This window comes from Pieris napi, chromosome 10 (assembly GCF_905475465.1).
Source record: "Pieris napi chromosome 10, ilPieNapi1.2, whole genome shotgun sequence".
In the NCBI taxonomy this organism is placed as follows: domain Eukaryota; kingdom Metazoa; phylum Arthropoda; class Insecta; order Lepidoptera; family Pieridae; genus Pieris; species Pieris napi.
In genome coordinates, this window is record NC_062243.1 from 12,286,422 (window position 1) to 12,309,557 (window position 23,136).

General features: G+C 33.6%; 1 protein-coding gene across 14 annotated transcripts in view; it reads left to right on the plus strand.

Moving 5' to 3' along the window:
• LOC125053054 (RNA-binding protein Musashi homolog Rbp6) overlaps positions 1-23,136 on the plus strand; it is a 480,872-nt gene that overhangs the window by 365,770 nt on the left and 91,966 nt on the right. For all 14 annotated transcript variants that reach the window (XM_047654237.1, XM_047654236.1, XM_047654238.1 and 11 more), the window contains one exon: positions 12,067-12,115. In XM_047654237.1, the coding sequence (XP_047510193.1) occupies positions 12,067-12,115 (49 nt within the window). The remainder of the gene's footprint in view (positions 1-12,066; positions 12,116-23,136) is intronic.

Sequence of the window (23,136 nt, forward strand, 5' to 3'; positions counted from 1 at the left end):
GTACTATAAGCCTTTAATAGCTATAAAGTATACGTTATCATTACAAATCGGAAAAAAATCACATGATTTCTTAAAATGTTTGATACTTATTTGGAACGATTTTGTACACCTCTCACTTCATGATTAAATATTTTAGCGAAATCTGGTCGGTGTGCGGTTTATACGTTAAGGATTACGTGACTGGAAATAGTAAAATCGGATGATGATGTTGATAATGTACGCTGTAATGGGCCATTGCCAATAAAACCTTATAGGTAAGCGATGGATTAGAGGGAACTAGGTCATGGAAAGTCGTGTCTTATTTTTGTTTTTGTATGCTTTTCGAATATTACGATGTGTTTTGTTTTTGATCAGCTGTCTGTTTTTTGCCCTTGCAATTGTTTTTACGAATAACAAAACACGGTGCTTATCATCTACCTAAATAAATAAAAAATATTAATACGCAAAGGCCAAGGCCTATAGGATAGCATGTATGAAGAAAAGCAATCAAAACTTGCGGCATTTTGACCTTGAAGTTCATACACGAGTATCTTTTTACAATAAAGTTTCTATATAAATAATAAAATACTTTTTTTTGCGTAATGTACGGTCCGAGGTGGTTTTGTTTTTGGGTCATTAAACACAGGTTCTCTCCACACGCACAACGTATAGTATTTAAAAGATTATTTGTATAAGTGTCATACAAAGTTAGTATGTTGTAAATTTTTACCGAAATACAGCAGTTGGATTCAAAAGATTTTTTGAAGAAATTGACAAAGTTACACTTAAAAAAACTAAAGTGTCACTAGTGGCTTTTCGCGGCTATTAATAAATTTTCACAATACAATATTATCAAGGGAGAATAATAATCGGCCTCTTAACTTTCATCTTCCACCCTGGACTCCAAGGACATGTTATGAAGTGATACATAACGAATATTGTTAGAGAATAACCAAAAAGTTTTACTCAACTTTCCACTGACGAAATTTCAGCGTAAACTTACTAGAGTCCGAGTTTCATAGAATATTTGCATAATAGGATACCGCGGGTCTATTTACCATCGGGGTCATCGAAACTTCTGTGGATTAGTGGTTTCAGCGCCCTTATAGCAACGAATTTGCTTATGATAGCGATATTATGGATATCCGATTTATATGCAGATTAGGAAATGCAAGTCGAAACGTGTTGTTGACGCTCTTGATCCACTGCGCAGTTGTAGTATTTATTATATTATGCCTTACAAATTAATTATAACATAAGTTTTACCACAATATAGTCAAAGAGAAAAAATATTAAATAAATAAAGGAAAAAAGATACTACAGAAATCGTGAAATGTGATATTTTATTTTATCTAGTTATCTCCTATGTACCTACTTTACAAAAAACCTCTAAATAATTTAACTTTGCTGATAGTTTACTTTAAATAAATTATCACGTTATAGCACTTAAAAATAAATGATGATCCTTTTTTTCAATCTAATGGGCAAGTACGTAATCAGCCTCCTGTGCCTGACACACGCCGTCGACTTTTTGGTTCTAAGACATGTCGGTTTCCTCACGATCTTTTCCTTTACCACTCGAGCGAATGTTGAATGCGCACATAGAAAGAAAATCCATTGGTGCAGTAGGGAATCGATCCTAGGACCTCAGTCATGAGAGTCGCATGCTGAAGCCACTAGGCCAACACAGCTCTTATACTGCTCACACGTTATAGCACTTAGGTATTTATAATCAATCATAAGCTAGAACAAAACAAAGCTAAGACATTCGTATTAAAAAGTTTTAATTCATTAATCCCTGCCACTTTTGTAGGCGACTCAACTTTCCTCTCAACGAAGACAGAGGCTCTATTGTAGGGTTTAAGAATTTCCGGTTGCATTTCACAGAGTATTAATAAAACATCACAATGGATGTCATTCACGACAAGTGGCTGAGAGAATGTCAGTAGCATTCGCGAAATCAAATTGCAAAATTCAGTAATAAGGGTTTTTGAAAACTCCTAACAATGTATTTTCGTAGTTTGTCTTGGTTGTTTGTGTTATTCGTGGTATTTGTTAGTAACTAATCATTAATTTGATTAACCCCTGCGATAAAAAGATAAAACAGTTATTAGGACAGTTTATTCATAGTAAAACATTTTTACACTTCTCATCAAAGCGTAACACAAATTGCCGGAAGGGGATGAATATACTCGTATACTAAAGTTAGGTAATATACCTAGACTATATTACATTTTCATAATAAATGTTATATTTTTTCTCTATGTTACGCTATCATAGGCTTAAGTTCTTAGGCTCTTTTATTGTAACAGTCTCAAAGATCTATTGAATGTTTTCTGTCACTTTTCAATAAATTAAATTAAATAAACGTTTAATAATAAAACCGTAACATTGGAAGATCTGCAAACTTTCTATAAATATACATTTATTTTGACCAAGTAACAGTCTGTCTATCGAAATCTAAGTTAGGTAATCTAACAATGGATGAATTAGGTACCAAATCGAACTGTATTTATCATTTTGTCTAAGCAATCTAATAGGAAGATATATTACCTAGAACAATTAACACCTGAGCTCACCTGAGCAATAGAGTTTACATTTGAAACTATTCATTTATCAATAGCCTTAAGAGAACTTCTATTTAGATTCAATTCCACACATCGCACCAATCGCTTCCACCTATTTAACAATTGCATAAAGATTTATTTAATTCAAATTTGGAATGTCGTCTTGATTGTTTTATCAAAAGGAGGTTATATACGAATGACAATTTGCAAATAAAAATTTATTTGGCTAATTTTGAAGTGTATAATTTCTCTATTAATTTTGTAAAAGTTGTATAAATCCTTTACGGTTACACTGTAGTAAACAGTGCCTGCAATGCATGCAGCCTCTATAAGCAGTAGGTATGACAAAATAGATACACGCATAATGTAATAAACGCAGAGGGGATATTAAAACAGTTCAGGAAAAAACAAGATAATATAAAGAACAATACCGTACATAGCAGAACCTCCTACACGTAGGTATAAACAATAAAGCTTTATTTTAAATCAACTTTATCTCGATATAATAATAATTTATCTCATCTCGTAAAAAATAAAAGGGATGAGACAAAGAAAATTACTTCCTCAACTGGATTATTGTCTTACCAATTTTTTCCCAACTCTTCTTTAATACGTTGGCTGGATAAGCGTAAAGCATTTGCATGTTTTATAAAAACCCCAACTGTCAAACCCAAGAGTTGTTTTTGTTCAGCTATTTTTTGGAAAGTTTTGAGGGGAAAAGTATAATGAAAAAGCCAACACATCATTCATTTTTCACCAGCGCTGTCTATTATGAATTGCAGTTTTAAAAAGTTGTTAATTAACTTTGGAGTTCAGGTCAGAACTTTAAGTGTTATTTTTATTTGTGCTAATCATTTAATTAATTATTAAGCTGTGTTGCGATAGTGTTGGATCACGCTAACAATATTCTTCTTCAGATAATTAATTTGTTTATTCGTAATAAATTAAAAAGCTACAAGTTTAAATAATTTATAAAATCATCGTTTGCGTTGACTAACACACTGTATTTTCAAATTGGCTGCGTTATAAGGTAAAACAAAATATAAAAACTTTTTGAGCTTTACAATCTTAACTTAATTGGACTTGAATTTAGTATAAATCGTAATTAAAACACCATAAAAAATTGTTGCCATATTTGACGAATATCGTCTAAAATACAATGACAAACACAAAGGGATTAATAAAGATGTTTATTTGATCAAAAAATACAAAAGATACATTCTGAACAAAGGCTTTAGGCTTATATCCTTACGATAACTTATTCATTTCGCATCAATACAATACATCGGATGTATTGAGGAGTTTTCAAACACAATAATTCCTTTGATGATGTAACCACTTTAGTTGTAATGTCCTTAACAATAGTTCTATCGAGACAATTAAACTGTTGTTTCAATGTAGTCTGCATATGTACCACTATACTCTTCTTCGTTCGTTCTTTTATGTTCTGTACTAATATATCTGTATATCTGTGTACTAAACATTAGGTTGTAATGATTATTATTATTTGACTTTCATAAAATACTAATTTATTTATCAAACAGATGCCATAAGTCAAGAGTATAAAAAAAGTTTTAAAGGCTGGCAACGCACTCGCGAGCCTTCGGTCATTGAGAGTGTCCCAGGGCGGCGGTATCACTTAAAATCAGGTGAGCCTCCTGCCCGTTTGCCTATTCAATAAAAAAAGTGAATTAAAATAAAAGTTACAATATTGAATATATATTAAAATAGTTTCACAGATATCAACAATAATTATTATATACAAACATGAGAATTAGTTAGTGCTAAAAAATAAGCGATTAATAATATGTATGCAAAATTACAAAAGTTATAACACTGAAGGAAGGTAGCCTTTCAGAGATTGGTTCAGAGGCATCCGTATCATTAATCATGTATGTGTGTATACTGTGCATCACCAACTAAGCCTTACACTTATTATGCTGCTCACAAAAACATATAAATAAGAAAAGCCTTTCTAAAGTTTATATTTCTAATTAATTTAATACCATCACCAAATAAACGAGAAACTTATTTATACATAAGACTCCTTGGAATCGTTCATTAACCACTTAACGTTCCCCCTTATCAAACCAATACTCGAATCTTATCAACAATTACGAATGTCTCGAACCGTGAAGAATCGATGAATAAAATATGAAAGAAGTTTAGGCAAAGCCGAAAACGTTTTACGTATTTGAATAATCACTTTAACAAACAAAACTCGGAATCTGGTTCATTACTTATTAACCTGTGTTTGCGCACGGGATCTTTGATAGGTAACGATTCCCTTCTGTAATAAGTTGTGGAAAGGATGGGAAAGTTTAATTCTACTTCGCTTTATTGATAGTGAAATTGTAACAGGAATAGTGACGACACATATAAGGTGCGATTTTTGGAACAACTTTGGAGGTACTGTAAAATTTATTAATAAAATAGATATGCTACTAACGTTTAGTAAAGAGTTAGTTTGTAAAACCTTTAAATAGTGTGTCGATCTACATGTGTATTGTGTGATGTCTGACTAGTCGAGTCCGACTTTTACGGTCTGTTTCACAATGTATGGATAATTATATTATTAATAATATAATCATAATTGAAATTATTTTTTTCATCACTATGCAATTTTAAAGACGAATATAGAACGTTATTTTAAAGATTTATTAATCAAAGAAATTCTAAAATTCCAAATTTGAACACAATCTGATTTCACTCAAATGGCTTTGGTACTTGCTATAAGAACTGACATAAATTATTTGAGACTTCTCTCCTTAGGGAATTATTACGTAAATACGACAAAATTGTAGGGGATCTGTCTTCAGAAGGGTTGTTATTTATCGAGGGTAGGGGCAGTGTGTATTCAAGTGGCTGTATTAACTAATATTTTTTCTTGACTCGCAAATTTAGCTATGATCCTTCCGTTTTGTGTATTTAAAACAGCCAGATTGTGTTTTTTAAGACTGTTTTTTAAGTTAATTGTTAATTATGGGACTTCTTCAAACATTGTGTTGTGAGAATTAGTTTTGATAAAAAGGAATTAAATAAGGATTTCTACAGATGCTTATACGATAATTTATATAATAGCATTATGTCGCAATCACTTTAGACTGTACAGGAAGTATTTGTTAAAAAATCCTTTATGAATGTCTGCATGTAAAACATAATTTTTTAGGATAAAAAAACAGATTAATATTTTGTGATGTTAGATAAAAATAATTGAAAATGTAATAAAATACACCAGTTGATAAATAACATTAAAAATTGTGAGCTTAATAATTTATATCATGCAATTATGTAATGACGTCTTTGAAGGTAGGTGCCGTTAGGCCGCAGGCAACTCAAGAACCAGGAAACTTCGCGGAAATATTTAAACAAATTAAAACTTTTCTTTATACCATTTCCTGGAGAGTCTCATCTGATTTGTTTATATTGAGTTTACTCACTCTGCGAAGTATCCGTGTCGCACGAGTTAGAATGCGTTAAGATAATAATTATTTATTTAGTAACACTTCGTTGCATTACAATATAATAATTGAACATACTTTATGAAAAGGAGGGCAATTCGAGCGATCTCTTCCAGGCAATCACTATATAACCGACATTAAGTCAGTAGTAGGTACCACGATGTTCTATGACCTAAATGTTTCTTCGGTACTTAGAAATTTGATGTCTAATAAAATATTATATAGCTCACGTTGATCAGGAATCTTCTATTGGTAAAATAAAGTAAACCACTCAACCACGACGGTTAAGCAATTGATAATTTTAGAGCTTAAATATAAAGGTTATAATTTATCAGATGTTTTAGTGTAAACGGGCCTAAAACCTTACCACTAACCGAGTCTTCGAATACCATAGCTTGAAGGATTGCTCTCTGATAGACAGGAAACTGACCAAGACTGTCCAACTGCCAAAGTAAATGCGGTCTGAAGAAAATGCTCTCTCGCTATGGATCTTAAGTTTTCCTACGAATACAATTTGAGAAGTTAGTTTAGTTCTTAATAATAGAACAGAACAGTTTGAGAACTATTTTAATTTAAAAATGGGGGAGTTAATACAATTACATTTAATCCATCCAGTTAAATTAAATATGAAGCCATAGCATATTAATCTAACCTCCAATAGTTTCTATAATCAAAATGTTAATAAAGAGAAAATAATCAAAACACTCGTGCATCTTGACTGCTCTCATCTTATTGGCATTTCATAGCGACCTACTTATTTTTAATCCATAAATTGATTGCTTTAGAGCTTTCGCGTTGAGATATGAAAAATGGAGAAATATGATACATTTTAATTATCTGTATGTCATTTTACATTTTTCTTGACATTAAATATTTAATTTCTCATCGTATAAATTTGTGAAATATTTTATTGTTTAAATTTATTATTTTTAACCAGAGTCTATGTATCTCTGACCACGACTGCTGTAAAGCACTCAAAACGTCGAGATAACACGACATCCGACTCCATTCACAATTCGTTTAAATGTTTTTATTAAAGTACGTAGTGGTCGAAACATTATAGATATTTTTCTTTTAACCATTTATTTATTTATAAGACAACAACATGTACGCTGAAAATATATGACTTCACAAATATTACACACATACGAAATATTTCCTGTGATATAAGAAATCTCGCCTGGCCACTATTAATTTGTCCGATTTTCAGACTTTGCACAACTCACATTTTTTCTCACGTTAGTAATTTAAATTTTTGTTTATTTCCACGCATTATTTTATTATTGTTGGCAAATATTGTTGTTAGGTAATTATAATAATAGGAACATACCCAATACTCACTGATAACATTTCATTGTACCTCAGAGACCTAACCGGCCGCATTAATTCTACAGCATCTAAGCATGCATGCAGTGTTTACGAATCAATGCGTCACAAATATTAAAGCACACCGCACAAACGTAATTAGTAATTTACTCTTATTAATTCAAATCAGGTTCAACTATTAAAATAAAATTCATTCACTGTTCAAGAACAATATTGTTAACACATAAATATTTTCTGAAATGAAATACGACAAGCATGATATTCCTAATACATATATCTTTATATTTAGATACCGATTCGAATTAATTTTTTTGTATGCGTTTGTTTTGCGCGAAGAATAGGTTAGATTCACAAATCAGCCAGGCAGATGGCGTTGTACTTTTATACTTTGTTAAAATAATATACTAATTGCTTGAAATATCATGCAGGATATATAATGAGAGAGAGATATATAATGAGACCTATATAGTGCTAGTGATTTATTAGTGATATGATATATTTATCACAAGTTAAATCCAAATATTGAAGAACCATTCAATATATAATAAAGGTTTTAAATCATTCTATATCCAATTAAGTACAATGCTCTCAAGATCAATTGCGCTAATGTCCAATCTAAAAGTAGCGTGTCTGCGCTGTCCGTATAGCACACGCTAGAGCAACGTTTGTTCAGTTATTAGTTCCACTGACAAATGCTAGCCGAATAGCGATATCGCACGGGTTTGATGGATTGCGGTACAGAATGTGATATGTAATTCATTTTGTACTCGACATACTCTGTTTACATTTCGAACTCTTTTAGCTAAATATTAAACAAATATGTATTCAAAACTCCTAACAATTTTAATCGAATCGATCATTTTAATTTCCTGTCAGTTTCAGGTACTGACTTCAAAACTCGAAGGCGTATTGACGTGTTTATTTTTGAATCACGTAAACAAAACTATAAAAAAGTGTACGGTAGTTTAAGCGTTAATGGTTAAAATAATAATAATAATTTTTTTTGCCTCTTCACGATATTGAATTTTACGGTTTTACATGTAGGTATTGGAAATCTTTGAGAGGTTGGTGTCTATAGGACTATAGCCTTCCATCGCGCACAGAAAATATACAAAAACATACTATGAATAAACTAAAGTAATAAACGATATAAAACCAAAGCATTAGTGGTTGTGGGTGTGTGGATATGTGTAAGGACTTGTGAAATTATTTAAAGTTTATAACTGCTTTGTGATTTATTATTTTATATTACTAGAGTAATAGCAACCTTCCAGATAGTAGTAGGATAGTTCTGCCGGTAGCAATAAATAATCGGATAATATTTACGCTTATCATAGAGACAAGAGGATAAAACTGATCCTGAGGACATTTTTAAACACTTTTCCTTTTTCTTATTCTGATCGTTAAAAATAAATTCTATGAAAACCGTAAACGAGACAACAGTTTCGCCTTAATATCTAGTTCATTGCTTCATTCGCTATTTCAAGATACCAATTTTATCAAGATTTTAATAAAAAACAAATTAACGTAGCACTACAACAAACTAGACACTTCACAAATGTAATTGGAAATGCTAACGTAGGCGCAAAATAGTCTTATATATAGGGATAATTAAAAAGTGACATAAAAAGTATCTGAGTGTATAAAATCTGTGGAAGCGAACGAAATCTCGTAAGTGACAAAGGAATGAGGGGGTTTTAAAGTTTAGTGGGAGCTCTTAAATGCGTACCTACGTAGCAAATTAATGCGACAGGTACCTCACGGGACGTGGCGGGACTCTCCCCTTAAATAAAATGCTTAATAATAGAGATGGCTGCTTAGTAAGAATGAGCAGGCGTTAGTGAAAATTATTACAAGTGTGACTTTATTGGTACCGCTCCATATGATACATCTAAACTCTTATTTCATGTCATTGTCTTATGCATATAGACTTTAGTGTAAGGGATAATTTTTGTATAGTTAGTAGAAGTATCTTACAAGGACAAAAAAAATATTTTATTAATTAATACATCATGGATTCCTATTAAACTGTAATGTAACGAAATTACACAAAATCTTACATTGTACTAACTGATCCGAAATTATCGTGATTCATGTGTCTTTTTGATTATTGTGTCCTTTTACATTATTGTCCCTTTCACAGTTTTCATATGTTGTAATTGCTTTGATTTTTAAGCAACAAATAGTAATGGACTGGAAGAGATCGCTCGAAAACGATAAGGCCGCCAGTTGCCCTTTTCTTTATTTTCATTGTATTGTGATATATATGTTAACATAAAATTGTAAACACCGTTAGATTGTAATCTATCTCGCGAGATTATAAACTGTCGAAAGATTGTGAACCTCAGCTTACTGCTTACAATTTAACGTATTAGTATTCGGTAGATTGTGCTACACTAACTTAGTTATCATTCAAACTTCTTTGGTCAATTACAGATTAATTTTACTTTCCAACAATTTCATATAACTATTGAATAATAATACGTTAAATTGTAAGCAGTTCGTTGAGGTTCACAATCTTTCGACAGTTTATAATCTCCCGAGATAGATTACAATCTAACGGTGTTTACAATTTTACGGTGACATATACATGCAGTGAAGTATTAAGAAATAACGCTATTACTAAATATAAGCTGGTGGTTGAGAGACGTTTAACCTAACCGAGTTTTTTTTTACACTCGGAGTTTATACAGTATAAATAATTTGATATATTACTAAAAGCGGACAGACATTGTTGGAATACTAAAATGCGAATTAGACTGGACACGCAGTGTTCATAAATGTGCCCATTACATCTCAACTTATTTAGGATCATTTTAGAGTACGTGACTCAAATTGTGACTCCAAAGTTGACGATTCACAGAGGGGCAGTTTCACTTTACCTTCACTATATATACTTCCGTTGGTTTAGGAATATTCTTAAATGTAATTCTGAAACTAGAACACATTTTGGTGAAATACATGTGTGAAATATATCAGATGCTGAATAATACGGAAGCCCTAGCAAATCTCTTCTAGGCAGTCTTAGTAAGGCAAAACTGAAGCGTACCAATTCTTAAAAGACCGGCAACGCACTCGCGCGCCTTTGGCAATGTATCACTTAATAGACGAGTCTCCTGCCGTCGGAACAATGGCGCTGATATCAGCTGCCATTGTTATTACAATTTAATAACATCAAAGTTAAATTAGTTCAAAACTGTTCTGTAAATTTGATTTGCCAATATTAATAGATCTACAAATTAACAGACTATTTGATAGTCTGTAGTATCATAATCTTTATTAATGTAGGATCAATGGTGTTGGTGACAGCTGTCATTGCTTGAACATATGTAAAAAAGCTGTATACAACTAAAAATAATAGTTATCCATCTATATGGATCGCAATTTCCCAAGTAATAACCAAATACATAAATGCAACAAAGTGTGTCGCAATAAATGTCATATTAGCCACATCGGTGACAAAGATTAAGCAGGAGACCACTTAAAGTTTGCAGCCGTAACTTATGACAAAACTAAAACACTATCACGAGAAAATATAAGATTAAATATAAAATGAGAAACTACTCGAGTAATAAAGTTAAGAAACAGGTTGTTTTAAAAGAGTACTAGTCAACAATAGACTGTCTTTCTTGTTATTTTTTTACTATATTATGTTGTTAGGAAGACGCTATTCAACTTATGTAAGGGTACAATAGTAATGACAGAGCTCCCTCTTTGTTAGAGAGTTCCTTTAAGAATTTTTAAGTTGAATACAAGTGATCACTTATTTTTAACTTAAATTTTTAATCACATTACTACTGGAAGCTTACTCTTGACTCTTAATAGCTAAAAATACAAATTAATCAGTTTCCTGCACTAAATTATTTAAAGGACACAAAATACTAAATATAAAAACCCGAATATAATAACTATACATCTTCATATGCAAAAGCGCAAACGAACGTACATAAAGCGGGCCCAAAACGACAGTATTTGAATAACTAATTTACCACATAAACAAGAAAAAACCTAACTCAATTTCGTCAATGTTGCGGAAAATTTTTCATTCATAGCAAAAGGGTTGTCACGCGTAAATAAAAGCTTAGCGCGGCTGCTCAAACAAATCAGCACTAAACAAACGTTTCTGCAGGTACGAATAATTCAGGGAAAGGTCACCTGTTACGGGTATTCGACATCGATCATCAGGGGTGTGTTGTGTCGAGGTTCGCGGGTAATGTCGCCCTGGGGGCGCCCGGCGACTCCGAGACAAAGCCCTGGGGCAAACCTGTCAAAGTGTATGCCCACTTTTTGCAAACGTCTGTTTTAACGCGTACAATTTGTGCGTCCTTACGCGCCCATCGCTGAAACTTTAACAACGTTACGTATCACGTAGACATGAATATTACAATACAATTTCGCGCTTTTTCGTTTTGCTAGCGGACGGGGAGTTTTTAAACCGTACAATCGCAGCCGAATATAGCGTTCCGTTAGATACGCGGTGACAGCGCATCTGCTCACCTGTATTGTTCGTGTCCTAACCGCCGACTTCCCATTTATTTCTCTATGAATACGTTATTACCTGCTCGCCCCCGCTTATCAAAGTTTATTTCCAGCGTGTGGTTTACTCTGTACGGGTGCTTATTCGTTATTACAGCGCCGGAGTGTTTTATTGCATGGGCGGGGTTCATATCGCGCGACGAACACGTTTTTTACTACCCATATTCATGTTTTTAATATTGTTTGTCTTGTTTCAGATTGAAGATGCGATGCTGATGTTCGACAAACAGACAAATAGACACAGAGGTAAGAACAATAAAACGTAAAACAGATATCTAAGTAAACGTGCCTTCTCAGTTTAATACAATTTTTATTATACAGTATAATTAAAATTCCAAAAATATACCTTTAAATGGCCAGTAAAAAGGGGCATTCGAAGAGACAGCGGCCCCTCAAATATATTCAGTACCGTAAAAATTAATATAACGTAGCACAAGCGCACCTGAATTTGTTAATAAAGTGTACGTCAAACTACCAACCGGGACGTGTATAATCAGAGGTTTAGCCGTAAGATTTTAATTAAAATTCTAAATCCATGAAACTGCTATCAAGGATCATCTTTTGTTAACAAAGGTCCCTTACAAATGCAATGTAAAATTTACTTCTGTAATTCCCATTATACAAAAATAGGTTGACCCAAATATTTAGACTCGGTGAAATATCGTTGCGTCATTTATGCAAGTTAGCAAAAACGAATTCTCTTTTATAGTGACAAGGGATTTTAAGTATTAAAGCTTTAACAGAAGACATAAAATCTCTTGTAGACAACGATCTGTCTTCTAACTTTCACGCCCTTTGCGTGTCATTTAGATCATGTTTGAGGTTCCCTTCACATTGTAATTATTTGAACAAAAGGAATGAAACGAGTCTTCATTTTTAGGTGCCGATCTGCACTGTATTTGAAACGAATTCTTTACAAGCTTTAACTTCTTTATTGAATTTGAATTCTTCATTTAAATATACATATAATCAGAGATATAAAATATCAACAGAGATATTTAATTTATTTATTTTGACTGAAACTAATGTTATGTCAGTATAGTAATCAAATATATAAAATCCCGTATCTCCCTGATAGGTCATAGGACATAGGTCACGGACGCATCTCTGTACCTAAAACAGATTTATTATCAGATTTTTGTTGTTTTAAAGATATGTCAATTATCGTTGATTGTTTCAAAATTTACTGTTAATTGAATAGAAAGACAAATCTAAATTCTCGGTTGAAAAATGGTCTGCTTCAACGCATTCTTACATTAAAAGTCGTAAGTTTAATAACTAATACTGTTGTTTTAAATATATTCCTATTGTGAGCTACGCAAATATTATATTATACATACTTAATATCCAAATCGAATGTGACAATAAAATACTTATTCATAATGTCATGGCAGTGTCGGCTATTATCCCCGAACGTAATCAGTTGGGTTGGGTTATTTCCGTAAGTAATGTAAAAATATCCCTGTTTGTATCAGAGTCGGGCAAAAGGCAACCCGACGCGTATTCGCACTGAATATGAATGCAAACTGCCCGAGCCAACGGCCGGAATGGCGAAAATCAAATTAGGTATGGCGCGAATACTTCACGGCGACGTTGGGAAAAAAAATTGAAATCAAATATTCATTGACTCTCAACCGGATAAGCCGGCCCGCTGCCATTTCAATACATTTTATTATCTATTTTTCGCTACGGTCGGCCCAACCCATAAGACGACGATTTCTGTCCATTTGAATTATTAATTTCGAATATCAAATCATACACCCAAATTCGTTTATCATTTTCGAATATTTGATTCGTTATTTTATTCTGAATATGAATTTTAAAAGTCCTAATATTAGAGAGAATTGAAACAAAGATTTTTAGCGGAGACCCTTTTATATTTACGACCACTAAACCACACAAATGTATTTATAATATACAAAGTCATCTCTTGTTCGTTTAGTCTGAAAAATTAAAAATAAATTATTCTCTGTTTGCGTTCTTTATATTCAAATTGGTAAATTTTACATATAAATCACGTGTTGAATGGTTGCTTAATTTAAAGGGCTATTTTATGGTAAGCTTTTGGATCAGGAAAAATATAAAACCTTTTAGCATTACACATTAAAAATTCGAATAATGCTTTTAATATCTACCCTTTATTTTATTTACGGCTGTGACAATTGTAAAAAAGGTATCACCTATATCCTGAATGAGATATTGTTAATTTTTATTTTATTCACGTAATTCTATTGAGTGATCTACAACGTATGCCTAGTGATCTATCATGAATTTTGATTATTATATTTAAAAAGAACGTGAGGTTATAGAGCTACCGGTATACATTTCTCGTAAGAGGCGTTAAAACTAGTTTATTTAGTTAGTTCAAAAACTAAAGACAATTATTGATCTTTAAGATCTCCAGGTATAGAACAGTTTTCGTGAAAGTCAAACAGCGTGAAACCATCTCTCCCAAAGCAATGTAATAATCAAAGTTTCCGTGTTTTCGAGGAATTCTCGTTCAAAACGCAACCGAAGCTTGAAGCAAATGCAATTACCAAAGGTAAAACGACACGTGAGACACGGGTTCATAAATATTAAAGAAAAAAAGTAGTGGAACCAATCTCAGCGGGGCGGGTTCCATTTGCTCGACGTTACTAGGTGGCGCCACTGGGACGCATTTCTACCAGTGCGTGTCGCACTACTGTGTAAATTTCACCTATCACTTTGCATACAGACATTATTTATATTTCATTCAAAGACGCGGATCGCGTGAATCATAAATGATCGCTTTCGTCATACACCATAAAGCTTTTGTCTATGGTTTTACGCATCATTTTATATTCACGAGTTTTACGAGTTCAAAATGTATATCGTGTGAAAATATTTAATTTTTCTTTTACGATATTCTTAAATCTTGGCACTTTGTATACCAACAATTCAATTTACAAGGCGCCCGGATTCACTATTTTTGTACATGTCGAGGCAATTCTAATACCTAGTAGGAAGCTTCTGAAGTAGAGCCGTCTGTTGGGAGCTCGGCTGTTTTGTTTAGAGCTTTAGGACAAAAGATTTTCATCTTTATTTCTTTTACAATAAGACTTGTTCGGTGGTTTGGTGCGAAGTTTATTTCGTGAGTGCTAAGTGGCTGCACGTGGCTCTATCGGGAGACGAGAATACACTGGGATTAGTTGCACCTTGCGGGCAACAAACGCCCGTACATATCACATTCATTATTCATTAGCACGTATTAGGGGCACTTCTAATTAAGTGAAAATGTGGGAATCTATACGTTTAATAAGCATTGCACATAGGTTTTATAATACATTTATTGTTACACAAAAAACTACAAATCTGTTTATTAAAATAGGGCTTAAATTAAAAGACGTAAGTGTATTTGATTCGGCTCCAATATAAACTCACGAATAACTAAACGGATAGAATAGTCTATGAACAGGTTTTAACAACATAAGCGTTATTAAATTTAGAACATCGATTCAGTATCGAATTCAGTTGAACGGGCGCCTCGTGGGATCGCTGTAGATGCAGGCAATGTAATGTACGTTAAGTAAGAGATAAATCGGCATTCGAAACTCGCTAGACTCCATAATCACACTCGCTTTGCATTCGAATATAAATTACTGAGTATTTAAAAAGTTTTCAGATAATTAAGCGAACGAATCGTTAATTAAGTTCTTTTGTTTTTAACCATTTTATCCAAACACTATTTGAGTATGTTCGAATTTTAAAATGAAGTTTGTAATATAAACTAGAGATGCTATTTTAAAGGCGTATTTTTAAAGGATTTATACACATTTTGCCACAAGGCTATTCACACATCAGCGGAAGACCTCCTCCCCGGGGAGTCTCGGCGAGAAGTGGTATAGAAAATACGGGGGAGTATTTTAGCACGTTCCTGTTTCTAACATTAGATATCTCCTAGCCATTTGCGAAACTGTCCACTTGTGTATCTATGGGTATTACCTCGGGGCCTCAGTAGGAAGGATTGCGTATATACAATGAATCCACTGGAGTGAATATTTATTATTTCAATGTGTGTTACTGATTCCTACCGATTCCTATTTTTACTACCGAGACTGGTGTAGGCGTTTTTGCGTTCTCTCCATTTGAATAATAACATTGAAAGGGTGACAATTGGACTATAATTGACACCTTGACAATATGTATAATCATTTCCTTACATCGACCCAAAAGAAACGCTTAAAAAACTCGTAAGTACGGGAAATGACATAGTGAAACCCACCTCCCAATAGAGTGGTAGCTATTGAAAAGTCATTCATTCTAAGACCGGAAAATATCGAGCGCTTTACATTGTAGAGCGTTCGAACAATAAGCGTAGCACTCTTCCAACAAATAAGGCAATAGTGTTGTAATTATGGCGTCAATAGTTTCATGCTGCTTTGTTCCATTTAACTATTCATTGTTATTACTTACGTGGTACGAACGGATAATTACACGCTACTTGGTTGATTTACCATTAATTTTTAAATGGTACTATTAAAGATATGATTAGTGTTCATTTATGTGGCGTTTGTACCCTTTAATAACGATTAATATGCAGAACTTTATTAGACTCTTTGGTCTGTTATTTACTTAATCGATATATGATTGATTCAATTAAAATGCTTTACTTATTTTCCTTAAATGAAGGTCCTATGATATCAGGGCGGGACGTCTCAATTAAGAACATTTTTCCAAGGCAATCACTGCTTGGCGTATAACAAACCCAAGATCTTTAACTTGAAATAAGACTGATAGACACAATTGTTACATTAACTTTACTCTAATTTTTATTGTAATTATTGTTTAAATGTTTGTTTATTAGTAATCATAACAACAACAATAAAAATAATCAAAAGTTAATAAACAGAAAATTACAAATTTAAAAAGTTGGTCCCTTTGGCAGTGTACCTTTAACGCTGGCAGTATTTCCTCGCTGTATTGCGACATCCACCAGCTCTGGGGTCAACGGTACTATCCACCAGGAGCCAACTTAAATCTTTAATTAGTGCCTGTGCCCTTGAACCCTACGGCCCAATAGTCTCTACTCCAAAGAGAACAAAATCGAAGTTGGAGGAAAGACTTATATTTTTTGCTTGCCCCAGCTTGTCCGAGGGAGGTGAGACGGGGCTAACGTTAACGTTATTGTTAAAATAGATTTTATTAACTTATTCCTATAATAATAACAAACCTACAATTTGCATTCATAAATTCATTTAAAGAAATATGGGTTACTGAAAAAGTTTGATGCTTGAAAGTCGTAAACGTTCTTAATAGGTACACGTATTAGATCCGTCAGTGATTTATTGGCCATTGAGGGTGCTTGAAGTTTTATTAGGGCCATATTATTTTAATTATATACCAGGTTTTACTTTATATATGAATTTTAAATTCTATTGATACAATTCACTTTTACCCCGTTTATTTACTGCGTCTATAATATTATTGCGTAGCTATAGTTATGATAAGACTTTGAATATTGATAAATATTATATAAAAACAAAAATCTTAGTACTAGTTATTAGTATATTAATAATATGAAGCTGAATTTGTTTGAATTGACATCGTATATCTTAAGAAATACTAGTTCGAATTAAAAAACATTATCTTGAAACTTTCGCTAAAAAAATTTACGCTACAGCTTTTTTAGTTCTGGGTCTCAGATTTCTGTATCTGGTTCATAATCATTTGGCAAGTATCAGCCTCCTGTGCCTGACACACGCCGTCGAATTTTTGGGTTTCAAACAAGCCGGTTTCCTCACTATGTTTTCCTTCACCGAGTGAATGTTAAATGCGCACATAGAAATAAAGTCCATTGGTGCACAGCCGGGGATCGAACCTACGACAACACGAATCCGGGGTACATATTTTATTATAAAATCGTTATAATTTGTCCCCAACATCGACGGTTGAGATCATATTATCCTTAAATAGATCAACATTAGTGCAGAAGCCGGAGATTATTTAGCTTATATTAAAGCATTCCAGACATAATTATCCAAAGCGTCTTACTACGCACCCATTTATTAACCATCTTAATTACTAAGGCCAAGTTAATTACACCCGGTAAAACTTAAGCTAAAGAGCGTTATCCCGTTAATTTAGTAGGAAGACGTCTTGAAAATCTCTTTATGAGATCACCCTGATCATTTCCCGTGGGCTATCACCGAAGTTGGACACCCGAATGTTATTCCGACCGCGTTCGAACAATTTTCATAATAAAATTATGGAAAAAATCCCTCGGCCACTTGGAACAATTACTTTTATTTATGACTCCAATAATTTACTGTCAGGAGCAATGTGGTTTCACCCTACAACTTAGTGCTGGGTTGATTGAAGAGCTTTGATATAGGCTTCCATTCTTAATAAAAATAAATCAGTGGCCCTATTTTAGGTCTGGGCCTCAGATTTCTGTACCTGTTTTAAGATAATTTGTTAATCTAATAGGTAAGTAGGTTATCAGCCTCCTGTGCCTGACGCACGCCGTAGATTGTTTGGATCTAACCACCTAACTAGGTCTAGGCCTTCACCGTTCGAGCAAATATTAAATGCGCACATATAAAGAAAGTCCATTGGTGCACAACCGGGGACCGAACCTTCGACCTAAGGGATAATAGTCGCACGCTGAAGCCACTAGGCCATCACTGCTTAATAATAACTGTATCCATAATAACTAAAAATATATATTGAGCTTCCTTTAACATATTGTAATGATAATTTTGCCGTCATTGAGATTTCCTTGAGATTGCCTTACTTTGAAATCATGTGTTTTTACTTTATAGATTACACAATACAAATGAATTCATAAAAATATGTTCGATATTCGTGAATTAAATACTCGAAATTTAAAATATATTGTTATATAATAATGGCACTTCAGATTCGCCATATAAAAGTTGTATAAAATAAATCGCATCGAAAACCCCGCTGATATTGCGGTTGTCTGTGCACGACAGTTAACAGACTTTATAAACTGGACCTATCCTTTCAGTACACTCGAATTTAAAACATAAGCTCCAAGAGTAAAGTATAATCTTGCTTAAAACTTGTAATATATCTGCTACAACTGACTGGGTTCGAAACCGATATCATTGTTATGAATAAAAAATTGTACAATCCAATCCCTTTTATGTTTTTGACAGTTGTGTCTGGACAAATGACAAAGGTATGGGGTGTACTGAATAAATCTAGAAATAGATATGTGCTAGGTTTTCCTGTATTCGCTTCTGGGTTTTATTGATGTAGGTTTATTTGTTACGTCGTGTATAAAAAAATATCTGCGGTGGTTTTCGAATCTGACTAGTACAGTAGCTGCTGTTAGCAATCGTGGTTAGCGACAGATTGTAGTCTCTTTGTAAAGAACGAGTTACATAAATAATGAAATAAATTCGCATTTAAACCTCTTTCATCAACAGAAATCGAGGCAGAATTCGAAATCCATATCACCTCGACGTCCGTCGTTCCACAACTGAGCGTTTTTTATGTAGTACGCGCCACTACTATGTGGAACCAGCTGCCCACTGAAGTATTTAGGAACCAATTCGATTTAGGGTAATTCTTATAAGGCCGGCAACGCGCTTGCGAGTCCTCTGGCAATGTGTGTCTATGGGCGGTGATATCACTTAACATCAGATGAGCCTCCTGCCTGTTTGCCTATAGAAAAGTTCTATATAAAAAAGAAGTTGTATTTGAATTAAAAAAATAATATTTTTCAATTATATTTTCAGACTATTTAGGACACAATTTTACCGTCTTTTATTATTCACTATACAAACACACTCATATTATACAATTGAGGAGTTACAAATGAATTAGATTTATAGCAAAAACTAATTTCGTCATAACTAAAACCACTATACATTCCTCAACTTCCAAAATTGAATAGCCGTTCATATTTTATCGTGTAGTGTTTCCGTAACTTTGACAGATTATGTGGTCGACTTATTTCCATGTTCCCAACGTAGATAGCAACTAGACAATAGAACCAGGTCACAGTCCCATCTCATTACCTTGCTGACCACACTAGAGTAATGTGACCGAGGTGCTGCCGTGTTGCGATTTAAACACTTTAAACATTATTACATTTATTTAGTTATTTGTTAGTAATCTTACAGCTAACATACATATTATAAAACAAAACACTTAGACAAAGCCAAAACAGATTACAAAGATAAACCATTGATATAAAACACAAAACATAAGTAAGTACAATAATATACAAAAATAAAAAAAATAAAACTGAAGTTGAACAAACGACAATTAATAGATACTTAATATTTCAAAGAAAAAACTAAATCGTTACTGCTAAACAAAACACATCCTTTCTGGAAAATAGTGGAAATTTTCTCATCCTCATAATAAGTATTATAGATCGATAAAAGCCGAAATATTGGCGAATTATTATTGTACTTAGTATGATCTTGACATTATTAGATATAATGTGCCTTTCCTAAATGCCTTAGTTTCTTTAACGATTCTAGCGACCGCGATGCAACCCGTTCGTAAATGCTAGTCAGTACAGCTACCGACTGACTAATATTATTTAACTTAGGTGTAGCGACAGTATCACCTCGACGTCCGCCGTTCCACAACTGAGCGCTTTTCAAGGCAGTTTCTGCCGTGCACGACTTCGAACTATTGAAGTATTTCCTTCTATCTATCTATCTATATCTTCTTCCTTCTTCCTTTTTTTGAAGTAGGTCCTTTAAAAAAAAGAGCGTACCAACTCTTAAAAGGCCGGCAGCGCACTCGCGAGCCCTCTGGCATTGAGAGTGTCCATGGGCGGCTGTATCACTTAACATCAGCCTCCTGTCCGATTGCCCCATGTTCTATAAAAAAAAGCCTTTAAGGTTGTGTAATGTACAATACATTACATTATCTGTTTTTTTTAAGCAGTCATCGTACAGAATTACGGAAGTATCATAGATTCGAGTTCACCTTTACTGGCACAGGGCTTTTGTAATTAAACATAAATTATAAACAAAAATTAAAACAGCGAGATAATCTACGTAATACATTCGAATTTTCAGTGAGCGTGAACAATTTTCTCATCAGCGAAAACTGACAACCAATATTAAACTCATTGTGATAATTAATAGTTTTTATCATTATTTATCAACGTCAACCACATTATTTCGAATAATGATACCGGTAATGTTTTTCGTATCGTATCGTGCTATCTAGGTGCGGTGCCTCAACTGGTCGCACAATTGCAATCAGTCTAATATGTTGAATAGTAGGTCCATCTCATTATCATTGGTGACCACAGGTGAATGATGGGATGGTGTGCGCGCCGCCGCCCGTTTTGTTTGTGGTCGATTTAACGCTCAGGACAAATTGCGTGTTTGCCGCCGCAACCGAGAGATCATTCCGGGGCCGAGAGGCATAAATCGGCTGATTACTTTTGCACAATTTCGAATATAATGTGAATCGTTTCACGCAGCGCCTATTGTGAATTTCGATATCGGACTGCAATGTTCACTATGATGCCATATGTAAGTTCTTGAGGAGTTGATACAATTTCACTCTCAAAAAGAACAACTTTTATTTTCCAAATCTTTCGAAAACTAGACTAAAGATGGGTAATTTGAAATAGTACGCTAAATAACAATTTACGTAAACTGTAATGAAATCTTTGAACTGAAAATTAAATAAAACGTGAATATTTTTTGACAAATGCGTAATCTTGTTTCATCCTCTTAACAAGAAAGTAATCTGTCGGCCTCGGACGAGATAACGCGATTTTTATGTAACAAAAACGACTCGCGCCTGCCCTCACCTAGCCCGGGGCTCTTAGAAATCCTCGCATTGTCAGTTTCTAAGGATTCCGTGTAATATACATTTTCTCCTATTGGAATTACAGCTATATTTTGCTCATGCAACATAAAATCGGCGACGCCCATGAAAAGACTCGGGCCTTCATTTAGTTGGCTTCCATGTAACAATTTGCCGAAAGTTTACTGTTTCATATACGAGATAGTAAAAGCGGGTTTACGGAATGAAACCTGACAAATTTGTCCAGGAAGCTTGCACTTATATTTAACTTTAAACTCTAAGCTTTTCTCTAAGTAACTTTTTAAGCGGCAACATAGTTTTCAAAATCACTTGAGCGCTATAAAACACTTTTTAGTACATGACAAACTCTAAGATACTTTTATGAACTTTCACCTTAGTACAGCTAAAGAGAATATTAAAAGTTATTGAAGAAATAGCGACCCCATACTTCCTTTAACATGATGTCCTACTAACTGTGAATTTAAATCACTTTGTCTTCTAAAATCCTAACTGTTCAATATAAAAAGGTAGAAACTTATAATACTAGAACTTACACATTAAGTGAATCTGCTGTTAGCGCATAAAAGCGTTGTCAACTCAGTTGAACCGGTAATATCGGTTATCCTTGGGTTATCCGATAAAATTATACACAAATGTTGCATATAAGGCGGGGTAGTAACACGTATAGTACTAAATTTTAGTTAAAGTCGGCGGCAACAGGTGCAAGAGATGAGCCCGCACGAGACTCGTAATTATCATATCCCGCTTCTAACTATACAAAAAGGATAAGTTTATAATATCATAGCGAGTAAAGCGCTTTATGCAACTGTAATTATTAAGGCTGTATTATCCTATAAAAACGTTGATCCAATAACCGCTGATTAATCTTTCAATTCGATTTTATAAATCAATTTCGATTAACTATTTACACACGACACAGCCGAACGGAACCCTTTATGTGGAAGAATTGAATTAAGTTTATTTAATACGTGAGGGATGGGATCGAAATCGTACTGTTGTTATAGTGACGGTACATTAAACGAATTTTACTGACTTGTCAATTAAAAGTCACTCGATTCGTTGGGAATTGTTCCAGTTGATCGCGAACATCGACAACCCGAATGAAATTTTGCATAAATACAGTTGACTGTCAACTCCATGCGTATAGCTCGATATAGCTTAATTTTTTAAAAACTATTAAGTTATGTTTAAAAAAAATATTATCGGACGAGAATTTTCTACTATTCAGTTGCAGTCGATTTGTTTGAACCGCGTCATTTGGAGCAGTTTATGTTAGTATATTCATATTGTATCGTGCCATTTAAACATTTCACATACAGGCATCGCTGATGAAAAGTGACAGATGTACTGGCAATAAAAACTGTGAAATGTGAACTGAGTATATCACGTGTTGAAACGGCAGTTGGTCAATATTTTGTAAAATAAAATTAAAATTAGTTCGACTAAGTTTCAGTAGTGTGTTTGAGCGTACA